Consider the following 16,303-nt stretch of genomic DNA (forward strand, 5'->3'; position numbering starts at 1 on the left):
ACGTCCAGCCAGCCTGGGCCTTTCCCTGAGGGTGAGAAAAGCCAGCTCGCAGGAGTTGCGTGGTGTTTGTGGTCTTGGGAATCACCATCCCTTTCTGGTTTTGAAGCCATTCTTGAAAGGAAAGTGATTTGGAAGTGCTGAGGTGTGAAGGTAAAATTAAAAAACAAAAACAAGCAAAAACACCCCACTATCGTCTAGAATCATGAATCTTAAGAGGATGGTAACAGCACGGTGATTCTCAAACCCTTCTCCAGGATATGCACGTCTTCCCTGAGTTTAATAAAAATGTTCTTCTTTTACGATAAACTAATATTTTATAATTTACAAAAATATATAGAATTTTCCCCCTTTGCATTTTCTTTTATAAAAGTCTTTAAATTTATAGCACGTGCTCTCACTTACTTATACTGAGTCTAATGAGAACTGTCTCCTAGTACAGACTTATTGAAGTTAACAAAAATCATATAAATGTGTACATGTGTATATATGTGTGTTACACATGTATATGTGTGTTAAGTGTGTGTGTCCGTCTATGTGTGTCTGTGTAATTCCTGGTGTTCACCCCCGTGTGCCAATGGCGCTATGGCCTGCAGCAGATGGAGAGCCACTTTGTTTAGGAAATAGATCCATTACTAAAGGAGCTGATGTTTCAGGATAGAAACGTTGGGCAGATTTGTTAAAGCTCTCAGTTTTCCAAAGATGGCGTTTTCTCTTAGGAACCTACAAGTACTTCTTTGTTTGACTGTGAATTTGATCTGTGATTGGACTGGGGGTGAAGTAAGGAATTCTTCAATCAGAAACAATTCCCTCTGAACTTCACTTTGAATTATTAGACCTACTTTACTCTCTTTCTCAATCTTGGCAACATTAGAAGCGTGCTTTCTAGTTATGCTCTGGTAATTTTGCACACAGGAGAAGGTTGAATTAGAGGGGAAAATACATCTCGCAGATCTCATCATCCTTCACTGGTGCTGTCTCTCCCCCTTACTTTTAAAGAACTCCTTGGGAATAACTTGTTCTTCAGAAAGGTCAGCATGTGCAACTCACTATTTTTAATCCACACATAAACTTTCTTAGTTACCATTGAGTAGGGAAGGAGTGACCGTTTTTGAATGTGTTCAGCTGTTTTCCCCATTCGTGGCTGATGTCGTAATTAAAAGACCAGCATCCCTTCTTCTTTATATCTGAACATCATTTTGTCTGAACTCATGTGCGTAAGCTTATTTTCAGTACCAGCCATATCGGATGCCATTCTCCAGGCTGGGCATCAGCAAGTGTAAATCACCCCAGTCAGCAAAGACTTTATCTGGACAAGCTGATGAAATTTCCCTGTGCTAAGGCCCCCACCACCTGTAATTTCCTGGGTTGTGCTCCCTGATCGTTATGACTAATGCCCTAATTAGGTGTGCCTGCTCTTAGCGTGCCCATTCTGAGGGTGCATGTTTTGTGAAGGAAATGTTGGTCTTCAGTGTAGTTATGTGTCGTGGTTTAGACTAAATTTCCTCCAGCCCAACACAGCACTGGATTGTGACCAGCAAAAGATACAAAGCCAGTCCCCCTTCTTCGGGTATTTTCTCCAACTCTGGATGTTATATTAAGAATAGCATAGTATGGTGGTTCTACAGTATGTGCCAAGGTTCTGGAGCCTGTCCACCAGGTCACATGAGTCTTTGGCAAGTCACCTAACCTCTCTGGGCTCAGTTTACTGTGCCACGAAGTGGGGAGAATATTAATACCCAGTGCACGAAAATTAGTTCATACTCACAAAGCACTTAGATGACCTTTCTTCTGATCACACTTATTACTTTTTCAGTTTTGCAATTAATATGGTGTTATATAAATTTATATTTCAATGATCTCCAAATAAAAATATGTGGAGGAACTTGTATCTCTTCCTCAACGGGAAATGCCTTCAGAAATTTGTATACATACCCATAGATGGGATGTATTTCTCTTTCAAGGTAATTGTGGGTCTCATAGAATTTGCTCGATGCCTTTGAATGCCAGTTTACTAGACTTTAAATGCTGGATGACTTCCACCCGCCACCACCCAATATATTTAATTTCCCCAAGGAGGAATCTGTCTTTTGTGGTTGGTTGTCTTCTGTTCTTCATGATGTGTAGCTTTGTGGAGTGACTGAGGTATGCTTTCATTTCCATCTCTGTGGTACCACATGATACATGGCTTGTTGGCCTTTGCTGCCTTTATAGCAGCTCTGAATCCACAGTTCATCAAAGTTGCCTGAAAAGCAATTGGGGCCACATTTTTTTTCACTGCCCACATTCATTGTATACAATTTGAACTGACCAGATCAATAGGATTGGTGCTTGCCCCCTGCCTGTAATTAAACCAAGTGCTCTCAGTAGGTTTTCTGAGCCTTGTTCAAGATTTAATTAAATTAGATCTTTAATGTCAGTTAACAGATTGGGCTACTTGGCAAAGCAGTTAACAAAGGAACAACAGGCAGACAATTTTCATTATTGGTCCCAGCTCATTATTAAATGAGATAAACATTTATTTCTGTGTGCTCTGTAATATAATCGTTTATTTCCTCACACTTAAAGAAATGGACTTAATTTAGGCAAGGCAGAATGAATTGCTCTACAAAGGAAGTACTTTGTTCTTCATTCATTCGTTTATTCATTTCATAAACATGATTGGTCATCTCCTCTGTGCCAGGCAAAGGGGTTATAGTGATGAACATGACACAGTCATAGCCTGAAAGATTTTGGGGAGACAGGCAGTCAAACAGGTCATTACAATGGTATATGTCAAGTGGTAGGGAGGAGGGAATGCAGAGGGTACCGTGGGAGCTCTTAGGAAGGACATGTGATGGCAGGTCCAGCTTCTCCACACTATTTGCATTTTTATCTTATTGTTTAGATCAACTGCCATATAGCAAAAATGATCAATGCTTTCCCCAGATAGTTTGGTAAAGCAAATTGGATGTGACCACAGCTCATAAATCTATGTCCCATTGAATCATAGACTTGAATCAAAAATGATCCCCACCAATTCCTTCTGAGATTTTATATAAATTCTTCAGAAAATTGTTCAAATACGTGGCATAAGGTGGTAGTAACAGAGTTTTTTCCTAGTACCTCATGCCCCATTTGGGTATTTTCAGCATGTCTGGGAGTTAATTCCATCCCCTCTCCTGGGCTTCCTTCATCCTTGAAATCTAGCTCTTTGACTCTCTGGTCATCACCACAGTAAATTCAAGAGACTGAAAGACACACTCTTTTGAACCAAATAAAAGTCACCCTAATCTGAAGTTTCCCCCTCTCTGTTTCCCCCACTCCCCCTCAAAATGCTTGAAACACCCTTAATATTAGTTAACTAACTTGGCTCGGGAGGAGGTAGGGCCGTATTTCCACCAGTGATAAGATACAGTGTCTGTCTTTTCCAGACCAATCACTCTTGGTTCCTAAATGCAGTTTACATTTATGTAGAGATTTCATTGTTCTGTGTTCATAGGACCTTGTAATAAAAATGGAATCACCCAATTCAGCTGAAGTCTTTTACAATATAAACGAGGACTCTAAACTCCAGATTTTTTAATGGCTGCCATTTGGTGCCTTGGCCAGGAATGGACAGGTAAATTTCCAGAATGCTACAGTGCCCATTTCCTTCCTTTTCACCTCATCCTCCTTAACAGAAAGTAACTCCAAATTCCTAGTAAGGTAGCCTTTTGGGGCAGGGGAACAGGGGGAGGTGAGGCTGGTAAAGGAGGCATGAAAGGAAGGATGCAGGTGAGAAGAGAGAAATTTCCTTCCTATATTGTCACTCTCAGGATCCATTTACTCCTTAAGCTTTTCCAAGTAACAATCCTGTCATATAATCCTTTGAGCCAATTTTTTATAAACTCCCGATTATAGTTTTATGAGCAAAAAGATCCAAATCAGAATCAGCCAAAATAAGAGTTGCTTAGGTGACGTCTGGAAGGGGTCCAAATGAAAAGCTTCCAGTTGTCTTCCCTCCGTGGAGTCCTGGATTGTATTACCTCCTTTTGGTTATGATGTGTGACAACACTCAGAGTATTGCCAACTCGGGAAGTTCGTTCAAGCTTCAGTATTTAAAGCTTTTATTGGGGTTTCATTATGTAGGTGTGATTGATTGAATCATTGGCCATGGGGTTGAACTCAATTTCCAGCTCCTTCTCTTCTCTTCTCTTCTCTTCTCTTCTCTTCTCTTCTCTTCTCTTCTCTTCTCTTCTCTTCTCTTCTCTTCTCTTCTCTTCTCTTCTCTTCAGGGAGATCAGGTTGATATCCTTTGGGACACTTTTAAATTTGTGATTATGACAGGTGTGATGGAGCTACGCTATGTCTGCCCATAGTCATTCTCATGCAGTAGAGATGCCAGAGGTTGTGGGGGTGCTAGCCCTTGTCCTATGAAGTCACTGACTGTGGTGTCTTACAGAGAGAGCACCCTCTTATAGGACCCGAAGGTCCTCTCGCGGAATCCTTAGTTCTGAATCCATTGGTGCCACTTTCTAAATACTGAACTAAACCTAAACGTGGAATCAAATCCACCTTCACTATTTACCCACATTATCTCCAAGTGCACTTGTCAATCAATGGTCATGCTTATAGGAATTGAAAAAGGAATGCAAGTTAAACCAAAAGGGCCTACTTAAAAAGAATAATTACCTTAAGTGTTGAGTGTGTTTTATTATGGACTCCTTTCTACTGATTAGTTTACTTACAGCATACGTTTACCATTAGGCTGTCCACCCCTACTGGGAAATAAGATTTGTAGTATCATATCGACATGTCCAGCAACTGTGTGTGTGTGTGTGTGTGTGTAAAAATATTTAAAATAGACCAGAGCAACGTAAACGAATCTCCTAATAATAGTGTTAAGGGTTATAGGAGTACAAGTCAAAGGATACTTGAACTTTTCTAGAGTGTACTCCTTTATTTTTGAAATGAATGTATTCTTACAGTTGTATAATTTTTACTATACAGCAATACAACCATAGAACTGAAAGGGAAACTAATACACCAAAATATTCAGAGGCTAACTCGAGGCAGTGAAAGTGTAGGTATATTTTTCTTCTTTATACTCTTCCTTAATTTTCAAATTAAAGGAACAAAAAGTAAAGGACGGACGGTGGCCAGTGAGCTGTATCTCCTGGCTTTAGTGACTAGATATTAATATATAAGCACAGTCATCTCTTTTGTCCTTGATGGAACGTAGTTCACGTCTCATTTGTTCCATTTCTTCTTAAAAGTTTCTTTATGTGGTGAGGTCACGGAGGCCAGTATTCACTAAATTTAAATTCAGAAAAGATTTGTAAAAACAAACCCCGTTTTCACACCCCCTAATCAGGCCATGTAGGAGGGAATGGCGAGGTATGGGGTCTGTCCCTAGTACTCTCCTTCCGACCTCAATGTGGGGGTCTCGGGTGGCACCCCCCATTGTATGGCGGGTGTACTATGATGAGGATAGATTATACAGCACTAACAAATTAACACCCCAAATTTTAGGGGCATAGCACACCAGAAAAGCTTATTTCTTGCTTGCACTGCATGTCTAACACAGGTTCGGGGGTGGGGGCACTGCACTGTTCCATGTATTCACTCAGGAGCCCAGGCCGATGGCAACCCATCCTGCACTAAACAGACTTGTCCTGCATAACTGTTCCACTCAGGCCCTTCCAGGAGCCACTGAATCAATGAATGGGTTTAGGACCCAGCACACTTCCTCATTTTGCTCCCAGCAAGTGGTCAGGAACAGCACAGGCCCTTCATTCGCGCACTGGACGTGGGCCAAGAGCCTCTCCAGGCATCTTTACGTCTCTCTGCAGGTAGACTGAGAAAGGGAGATCCTCAGCCTTTCTGGCGCCTTCTGCTCACAGCTGGCCTGCTCCGCCTAAGCCCACAGTGTGGCAGTGATAAGCCCTACCTGTGAAAGACAAGGGCTTCTCAACCCTGCTCTGTCCACCCACAGGGTCATATGAGCTGGAGGAGGAAGGTGGCAAGGGGTGTGCTTATTCTGGAATCTGGCAGGACATGAGCACCCTGGGGTACCAAAGGCAGGGAGGCATTGCCTGGCATGGAGCAGAACTTCCTGCGCCCATCCAGTGAAGGAAAACAGATAGTTTTACAAGGTACCACTTACCAATGCAGTCTTGATTGAGCTTATTTTTAAGGGCCTGTTAATATTGATAGTATTAACATTCTTTGAATATTTGCAGATTAAACATACCTTTCTCAGACTAAAAATAGATGCCTCTGAAGGCAAAGCAGGGCTTAAAGCCTAAATTATAACACTGGGCATTTATTTGTGAGGAGCAATGATTTATGCACATCTCATTTAATCTGCACCAGAATTTTATGAGATAGGTACTATTATTATACTCTTTTTAGAGATGAGCAAACTGAGGCCTACAGAAGTTGAATAAGCTTGTCCTGGTTTACACTGACATTGACTCTTAGCACCAAAATTTAGGGTCTGGTAGCCTTACTATGGGATACAATTTTCATTGCTCTATTGTTTAAATTATTACCCTATGTTGTCTTCATCCTTTTTCCATTCTATCTCCTGCTTCCACACAGACCAGAAGTTAGTAAACATTCTCTGCTATAGTTACATGGGTGCCAGATCCCTTAGGGTTCCACAGATCAATCTTCCTGACATTCCAAGACAACACAAAATGAAGGCAAACTGAGTTTGCTTCACAGAGAAGCTTTGTCAGCGTGTATTTATCTTGAGTTGAACCCCGCAGAGCATTATTGGTGAAAACTTGTCACCTCTCCTCTCTTGTAGTTTGAGGGAACTTTAAGTGGGACCCAAGGCAAAAACCTCTCGAACTAGGATTCTTCCTTGTCTTCTTTGGAAGCAGTTTCAGTTACTGTAACGAGGCTTCATGCGCATGTGTGTCATGGAAATGATGAGGTAACGTTTGTAGTTGTGGGCACAAGTGTTTGCTTTTCCATCCTGGAACTCCCTTCTCCAGGACCCCGGCTTCTGGGAGGAGGCGAGGCTGTTTGTAGGTGAACTCTTGGCTATAAAGAAAATAGCTGACTCTGTTTGTTGGAAAGCTAGTGAGAAGTTAGGAAGACAGCCAAAACACTGGTCTTTCCCCTGATGCAGCCATTTTGATAATCCATCCAGGTTCTTGAGTGGGCTGTAAAACAAAAGAGAAAACAATCCACCTATCAAATCTTCAGAGAATGGAAATGCTGTTGGGTTTGTTTTCCTTCTATTTTGTGGTCTTGCTCTCTTCTGATTCAGCCTTCTCAAGATTGCCATTAACAGTAAAATACTACTTTCCTGAAACTATGTAAATGAGATTTATAGGGATAAATATATTTTTTCTGTAAATACATTCTGATTTTTCATTTGTTTTCAAAATCTCCAATAAGAGTGGTTCTCTACCGAGTACCCACAAAGCCTGGACGTCTTGGAGGCAGCTTTCGGAGAGTTACACAGGGACAAGCTAACTGCCCCAAGCTCATTAAGTAGAGCTTTTCCGGCCCAGTGAGTCTCGCCCTTGTACAGTACAGAAATCATCTCAACCAGCTCCATTACACAGTGAAATTGTGAATTACAACCTAATTGCCTGAAATTACACCTACCCCGTGAACGCTGCTGCATATCACAAGTGGAACAGACTCATCCTTTTATAGCTAATAATAATGTTTCCAATCCTACTCGGGACTCCAGTGCCACTTTTCATTCCTGCTTGTCACTCCTCTGTGAACCAGTCACAGATGGCTTCATCAGCAGATTGGGTCATCTTGTCTGTGTTTCTACAATTGTCCTGGGAGATTGAACATCCAGCAGCTTCCCCCATTTCAGAAACCCACCTGCGCATGCGGGTGACTGTACACACACGCACGTTTGCCTCTGACCTCTCTGGCACCCAGCCCCACATTCTTCACTCCCAGGATCTCACTCTCTGGCTTCACATAATCTGTTACATTCTTGAGCTCTCATCTTTGTATTTACTTTCTTTCATTTGTTTATTTTAATTTGGCTTGCAGGGCCGAGAGATAAGCTAATTGCATTCCTCTGTTAAAGGCACACTCATTGATCCATGAAAGGTCCCTCTTTTAATTGATTTATTCCTTTTCTATCCCATTTCCTGTCCTCCATTTTATGGGTGCCCTCATGCACAGTGTTTTATGTGTTGTTTGTATTTTATGTAAATGGTGTTGTGCTATAGACTCCTTCCCTGCTTCCCCTCAACACTCTAATTTTAAGGTCTGTCCATATTGCTGTGGGCACGTCTGGTCAGATGTGTCTAATTGCTGTGATGGTCACCCGCCACATTTACTGTGCCCAGCATTCCGGCTTCCCACTGCCACAAACAGCTCTCCCGTGCATAAACCCCTCCACATGACCCCTTCAGTCCTGTGTGGGAATTTCTCTGGAATACATGTGCAGGAGTGAGGCTGCAGAGTCCTGGGGTGAGTATATTCTTACTTGGAACAAGTCGGGCAGTGCAGCCTTCCAGATGGCTCTCCCGTCCATCCACTCACGAGCAGCCTAGGAGGGTTCCTTCTGCCCCTGCAGCCCTGCCAGTGTTTGTGCTTATCATTATTTCTTTCATCCTATTTTTTTTGGGGGGGGGGGTTAAATTCTTGTTGCTGAAAAGCATGTATCCTTAGCACGTTCTTTCAGCAAAGGTCTATGGGGGATAAATTCTTAATCTTTGTCTGAAAATTTGTCTTTATATTTGCCAACACTTGATGATAATTGTATAGTTTCCTATTGCTCCTGTAGCAAATTGCCACAAACGCTGTGGCTTTAAAATAACACAGATTTATTATCTTATCTTTCTGGAGATCAGAAGTCCAAAATGCGTGTCGCTCACTGAAGTATCTCCAGGATGCATTCCTTCCAGGAGCTCTAGGGAAGTGCTGCTTCCTAGCCTTTTCCATATTGTAGAAGCAGCCAGCATTCCTGGACCAATGCCCCTTCTTCCATCTTCAAAGCTGGCAGCATAGCATCTTCAAACCTCTCACTGTAACTCTGGCTCTCCTACTTCTCTCTTACAAGAACCCTGTGACTACTAGGTCCACCAGATAATCGAGGATGATCTTCCCATTTCAAGATTCTTACCTATGCCTGCAAATATCCTTTTGTCATTTAAGATACTATATTCACAGATGTCCAGGATTAGGATGTCAACATCTTTAGAGGCCCTTTTCAGCCTACCACAGTAGTCTAGCTAGGTATTAGATTTTAGGTTGACAGTTCTTTTCCTTAAATGATATTCAACAGATCACATTGAGACTGAAACTGTGTCACATAAGGCAGTGAATGAAACAGACCAACACCCCTGACCTCAGAGACTTAGTTAGTCTATCTCTCCCACTAGACAACTTTTAAGATTATCTTTTTATCTTTCCCCCTACCTTTGCACTACAGTGTTTCTAGATATGCAGTTATTTTTTTATCCTCCTGTTCCAGTTAGTTCTAGCTGCGTAACAAACTACCCCGAACTTATAGACCTAAACAACAATCGTTTATTATTATCTGTATGGTTCTGGGAGCGACTGGGCTCTAGTGGGCAGGTCTCACTTGGATTCAGATGTGGTTACAGTCAGATGGTGTCAGAGTCATCTTAAAGCCTTCCTTACTCATGTCTGCTGTGTGAGGCTGGTTGTTGTCTGGGGCCTTAGCAGGGACTATTGGTTAGAATCCCCACAAGCATCCTCTCCATGTGACCTGAGCTTTCTCACAATGGAGTGGCTGGCTTGGAACGGCCAGCATCCCAAGAGAGAGCTAGGCAAAATTATATTGCCTTTTCTAACCTAGCCTCAGAAGTTACGTGGTATCATTTCCATTACATTCTATTTATTCAATGAAATCTCTAAGGCCAGGCACATAACAGGGATTTGGGGAGATTGGACTCCACTCCTGATAGAGGCAGTATCAAAGAATTTGTCAACGTATTGAAAAACTGCCAGATTTATTTAGCACCTGATATGATAATTCAGTCTCAAGACTCGTATCTGTCTCCACATCTGGAAAACTCATCTACTTTCTTTTCAAATATTGTTTCTCTGTCATATCCTATATTCCTTTCTTCTGGAACTCCTTTAAATTATGTTGGAACCTCAGTCGATCATTTGTGTCTCTCATCAGCACTTGCATATTTTGTATCTTTTTAACTCCCCATGCTGTGTTCTGAATTAATTTCTCTGCATTATGTTCCAGTTCACCAATTCTCTTTTCAATTTTCTCCAATCTAGAGGTTCACCAGCACACCGATTTTTTTTTTTTATTGACTACATTTTCCACTGGCTTTTTTTCTCACCCACCTATTCTTCTTGGACATCTGCCTATTATTGTTTCATAATTTCTTATTCTTTATGAAAATTTCTTTTATCTCTTTAAGGATCCTAAATGTATTTATTGTGACGTATTTTACTGTCTCCTTTGCTTTCATTTCTTCTCAGGTGAATTTATCTCCTGATTTAGATTGCCAACTCTCTTGTTTCATCCTTCTCTCTCTGCCATCATACCTCCATGTGTAGCAGCGTTTTGGTCCTGGGCTCCCACTCATGAGAGGCTTAAGTCCCCTGTTCCCTAATGATATTAGGTGATTTACAAATTAGGTCTCTGAGGCAGTGGGTGACCTGGCAAAAAAAAAAAAAGACCAGTTTTCACTGTGTATTTATAAGATGAGGGCCCCACAATGTGCATATTGTATACATTTGGACTCCACACTCAAATATGTCACAGGTCTGGGATTTTAATTTCTTATAGTTGACCCTTCTGCACAACTCTAGAGCTTCTCTTTCTAGCTTGTGGGCAGCACTCTGTCTACTTTTCACAGATGGGTGAGGCAGGAAGGCTCCAGGCTTTATGTGGGAGGATCAACTCAAACAGCCTGACTTGCAGGGGCCAGCTCTTCATCTCCTTCCCCTCCTGGCAGGCACATACCATCCCTGCTTTCAATTCCCATGGCTTACTGAGGCACCACCTCCCTCCTAGACTCTTTAGCTTTATTTTTTCACTTCCTTTCTGGCATCTGGAGATTTTACTGCCTTTCTTTTAAACTTGGCAATGGATTTCTTTCTCATTGTTCCTTTTTATGCAGCATTTCTATGCATTTTTAATAGGAGGAGTGCCTGTTTACTTTAGCTGAGGCTGTCGTATGCTGGAAATTTTCATTTGTTCTTTCTACAGAGAGTTACTCCTCCTGTTTTCAGCCTCCTTCTCATTCTTCTCCTTCGTAGTATCTGCCAAAGCTGAGTCTACACTCTGCCAGCCTTCTTCTGAGTAGATGGGACACCTCCCCTTGTATATTTTATAGAATTTGGCTTTTTCCATTCTGTTTCTTTCATCAGTACTCTTCCTTCCACTTTGCCTTTAAGGAATGTGCCCAAGTCTTCCTTCTGCTAATGCCCCAAGCACATTCTTTTCACTATTATGGTTTTAATCTTTTTTATTCTTTACTATTACTATTATTTTCATGAGGCTTCCAGAGTTTGGAGAAAACAGTGCATTTATTGAATTTACTCTCTTGAATGAAAGAGCTCAGCTGAGTTCTCAGTGCTGTGTAAGCTTTTTTTCCCTCCTTGTTTGGTCCTAGGTCAGCTTCTTCATCATTTCTAACATCGCTATTCCTTCCCTTACTCCTAGCAGAACATCTTAACTCTTTTTTCAGAGAAAGACAAAAACCGTCAGATGGGAAACCTTCTGTTTCCCATCCTCATTTTCCAACTTGCAAACTCACTTTTCTTATTGCATAGGCTCACCTCTTTCCTTTGTTTCTCAGAGCAAAAGCACCTCCTTCTTACTGTCCTCTGTTTATCCTTCCATCCTACTAGCTATATATAGGCCCTCCCCTGCCACCACCACTGCCTAACCTCTTCCCTGGGCAACCTCATCCACACACAAAATTTCAAAACTCTACATCCGTTTCTGACCTCCTTTCCTCAGATTATATTTCTAATTGCTGACTGAAAATCTTCACTCACATACCCAGTGGCTTCCTCAAATTCAACATGTTCAAAGCTGACATCTTGATTTCTCTCTGAAAAATCAACTCCTCCTTATGTTTTCCCCATTTTGCTGAGTAGCGCCATGATCCATTAAGTCACCCAATCAGAAGTTTGGGTTATTTTTTTTTTTTTTACTTCCTTGAATAGTTCTAGAACTGCACTAACCAATACAGTAGCTACTAGTGACGTACAGCTCTTCAAATTTGAATTTAAATAGATGAGAACAGAATACAATTAAAAATTCCGTTTCTCGAGTACACTATGCCCATGAGAAGTACTCGGTAGCCACATGAGGCTACTGGCCGCCGTAGTGGACAGTGCCACTACAGAACGTTTCCATCATTACCGGGAATTCTAGTGGACAGTGCCGGTCCAGCGTGTATTTTGTCATTTTCACTCCCACTGCACTGTGTTTGAGCCCTCATCATTTCTCACCTGAACTGTCAGTGCAGCTCTTGACTCACCTCCTTTTCCTTCTTCACTCCCATCCATTCTCACTGTGATCAAATGATTTTTATAAGACCCTTTTCTCCCTTGGGATTCATTAAGGTATAAATGAGAGAAGCAGAGTCCTAGCATTTTAATGTCATTTCCTTCCTCGAATCCTTCAGAGCCTCTCCCATTGCCTTTTCCTTTGTGTTTGCTTGTTGAACAAACTAATCAACCTTCAAGGTTGAATCCCAGTGTTTCTTACTCTGGGAGACAGAGGTAATGTTTCCTTTACACATTGACACTCTTGTTGAGACCCCTTTTCAGAGCATGTTTCACATTGTAATATTTGGCCAGATCTGAACCCCCAGAAGACAAGAACCTTACCTTCATACTCTACAAGGTTTCCAATGTAACAGATTAACTTCTCTTCTGGGCATCAAGATGGGGACTGGTTACATACTAATTTTAGGAGAAGTAAGAAAATGGCCACTGAAAATCATATTCTCTATTCTGTTGTTGAAGAACTCCAGTTGAGAAAAGGGGGATGAATTGACCTTCCTATACATAACGATTCCTAGCTTAAATGAGCTGTGATTCCTGCCTATCGCCTGACTCCAAACCACAGATTTTGTAGAGAGTAACATATTTTCTTTAATAAAATATCCTCAATAAAAGATGGATGTATTAGAATTACCTCAACCTTGGTGGCTTAACACAACAGAAATGTATTCTCTCACAGTTCTTGAGTACACGAAATCAAGTTGTTGGCAGAGTTGTACTCCCTCCAAAGGCTTAGAGAAGAATCCTTTCTTGCTCCTTCCAGCTTTTGGTAGCTCCTAGTGTTCTTTGACTTGTGGCCAATCTCTGCCTCCATCTTCACATGACCTTCTTCCCTGTGTCTGCCTCAAATCTCCCTCTCCTTTTCCTTACAAGGACACCAGTTATTAGATTTAGGGCCCACCCTAAGTCCAGGATGATCTCATCTTGAGAGCCTTAATTTAATTGCATCTGCAAAGACCATATTTCAAAATAAGGTCACGTTTCCAGGTACCGAGGAGTTTAGAACTTAGATATATCTTTTGGGGGAACACAATCCAACCTACTCTGAGGGGTGAATATAAAAGTGAGGCTCAAATAGCTGTGTCTCTGCTCCTCCTAAGCCTTACCTGGGCTGGACCAGCAAACTGTAACCTTCCTTTCTGTGCATTTATTCATCGAGATTAAGACCCACCCCCATCCCCAAACCAAAAGGGGAGAGAAGGCTATTTAACTTAACCAGCTATTTTTCTTTCCATGACAGGCTCATTACACTCCCTTTGGTTTTCAAAGATGTTCATTTTTAAATGAAAATGGGTATTTAGATATAGTAAGTATTTTAAGTATGTGTCATAAACACGCTGTAGAAAATGACCAGAAGCAGTTGTCTCTGTATAGTAAGAAATAACGTAGGTACTTTGCTTTTATTTTTCAGTGTCATCTAAATTTTCCATACTGAACATGTTTCACTTTAATGATTAGAAGAAGATTTTTAAAGCACAGGAAATTCTAATGAGGTTTTTATAAATTACCCAGGACAATTTGTGTTTTTAAAAAGCAAGATGAGTGGGCCAGTTGAAAATCTAGGGAGAGAACACTGATTGTTTTGTGAATGATTCAGACACGCTTTAGATTTTTGGAGTGGTGTTAACATTGTTAATTATTCAGGATCTCATTAGACTTTCACAGCAATAGAATTGACATCCATGGTCCTCACCAGGGAGGTCTCCCTGGTTCCAGTAAGGTGCCGATGTTCCGACGGGGACATGGGCCCTTTCCTTTTGCCGTGCAGCGAATTGCGGCTTCCACACTACAGTACGGGTGCATTCTTGGTTTGTTGGACACCATTCCAGAATAAGCCCCATAATCTCTCACCAGCAATACCATTTGGCTTCAACGGGCATGAGTTTTCTAATCTTTAAACTATTTTGAAGTCAGCCCTTTGTCTGGCATGCAACGAGGACAACACACATTTCTATCAACCCATTGTTACTGGAAGCTGCAGCAGAGCGTTAGGCACTTTTTAGCTGTTTCACTGCTGAATGCAATTTGCTCTGAGGGAATTTTCCTATTTTGGCTTCTAATATGTTGATGAATTATTGAAATTTCAATTACTTTTGGTTCCCAATTTAGCAAGATGGAGATATCCAAGAGATTGAATATGAAAAGCTTTCTAGTTGCTTTTAGAGAAGGGTTTGCCTAGAAGGGTTTTGGCACCAGGGCAGTCAGGGGTGTGGGTCTGCGCCTCCTGTCTCTGGGACTAAGGTACTGTATCTCCCGGGGCGTCCCTTAGGTCAGTGCTGCTCAAGATGTGGACCCCTGACCGAGCATCAGCATCTCCTGGGAACTTGTTAGATACACAGATCCTGGGCTTTGTCTCCATCTACTCAATCAGAATCCCTCGGGTGGGACCCTGTAGTTTTAACAAGCCTTCGAGGGCATTCTGCTGCACCTACAAGTTTGGAAAGCCCTGCCTTAGATATCCCAGTGCTAATTCTTCCCAGTAGGGCCGGGCACCCCTTGTAAGGGCCGTTGGGTGCTGTAGTCACGTTGTCCTTTAAGATAGATGTCAGACCCAATGATAGAAATGTGATCAAGGTCATCAGAAAGACGAATTTCTAACAACTGTCTTCACTTACTTGGAACACTTCTCCGTTTTTGACGGAGCCGTAACCATAGAGAAATAAGATTTGGACATTTAAATTCCGTGCAGGTAAATGTGTGTTTTAAACGTCATTCAGGGGACCCTGTCTTGCATTTTTATACAAAAGGGCTGCTTAGATATTCCTTCCCAGCAGGCTAATCCCATCTTGAAGTCCCTGGGGGGAAGCTGTGCTGCCATCTCTGTCTCTTCACCTCAGCCTCACCTCCTCGCCAGTGCTGATCTCAATCCTACACCACACATACTGAATAACGTGCAGTTCTTCAAACACGGCATGTCGGCCCGATGCCTGTATGCTTGTGCAAGCTGTTCTCCCCGCCCCAACTCACCCCCACACACCCCAAAGCCAGCCCCTTACTCATGTGTGAGAACCTGTTCACCTGTAAGACTCTGCTCAGTACTAGCTCTTCTCTGATGACTCCAGACGGAGGCACATTTTTCACCTTTTCTGCTTCCTACACCTCTCCAGCTAGCACTTGTGTTGAAATTTGTCTCTCTCCTCTGAGCTCCGAGTTTCATGCAGTGGAGATTTCATCCTGGCTTCTCTCTCTGGAGTACCCAGGACAGCATCAGGCACATGAGGCTGAATGAATAAACAGTCCTTAAAGTTAATGGTCATTCCACCTCTGCTGGAAGCTTCTGGTGCCTTAGGGAACATGTTTGCCTCATGCTTGTGAAGAGCGGATGACGGCCAACGGCAGTCCTAGTTAAGAACACAGTGACTTTTATGTGGACTCGATCAACTTAGCTTTTCAGTGAAGCTAATCCCTCAACGTAAATGAAAGCCCTACCGTCCATCCATCTGGCTCTTTTGCTCTTTGGTCAAGGAAACCACCAGCTGTGTCTAAAGGCATTGTTATTTCAGGTGCGAGAGCTTCAAACTCGACTGCAGAGCGTGCAGGCCACAGGGCCCTCCAGCCCCGGCCGCCTCACTTCCACCAATCGCCCAGTTAACCCCAGCACCGGGGAGCTGAGCACGAGCAGCAGTAGCAATGACATCCCCATCGCCAAGGTGAGCTCCGGGAATGGCAGGAACACCTCCTATTATCTGGAAGCACCAGTCTCTACCCAGCGTGGCCTCTATGCAGGCATGTGAATGAGCTCAGATGGCCCCAAGGGGCTTCCCCAGGGTCTCGCACAGGCCTCCCTCCCTCGCTGGAGCTGCAGGAAGAGATAACCCACTAATAGTTTTAAGCCTCTCTCAGC

At 42.4% G+C, this 16,303-nt stretch overlaps 1 protein-coding gene across 2 annotated transcripts in view; it reads left to right on the top strand.

Annotated features, from left to right (window-relative positions):
- MCC (MCC regulator of WNT signaling pathway) overlaps positions 1 to 16,303 on the top strand; it is a 385,746-nt gene that overhangs the window by 316,441 nt on the left and 53,002 nt on the right. For both annotated transcript variants that reach the window (XM_081053748.1, XM_081053749.1), the window contains one exon: positions 15,963 to 16,109. In XM_081053748.1, coding sequence (XP_080909874.1) covers positions 15,963 to 16,109 — 147 coding nt within the window. The remainder of the gene's footprint in view (positions 1 to 15,962; positions 16,110 to 16,303) is intronic.

Source organism: Rhinolophus hipposideros (genome assembly GCF_964194185.1).
Source record: "Rhinolophus hipposideros genome assembly, chromosome: 7".
NCBI lineage: Eukaryota > Metazoa > Chordata > Mammalia > Chiroptera > Rhinolophidae > Rhinolophus > Rhinolophus hipposideros.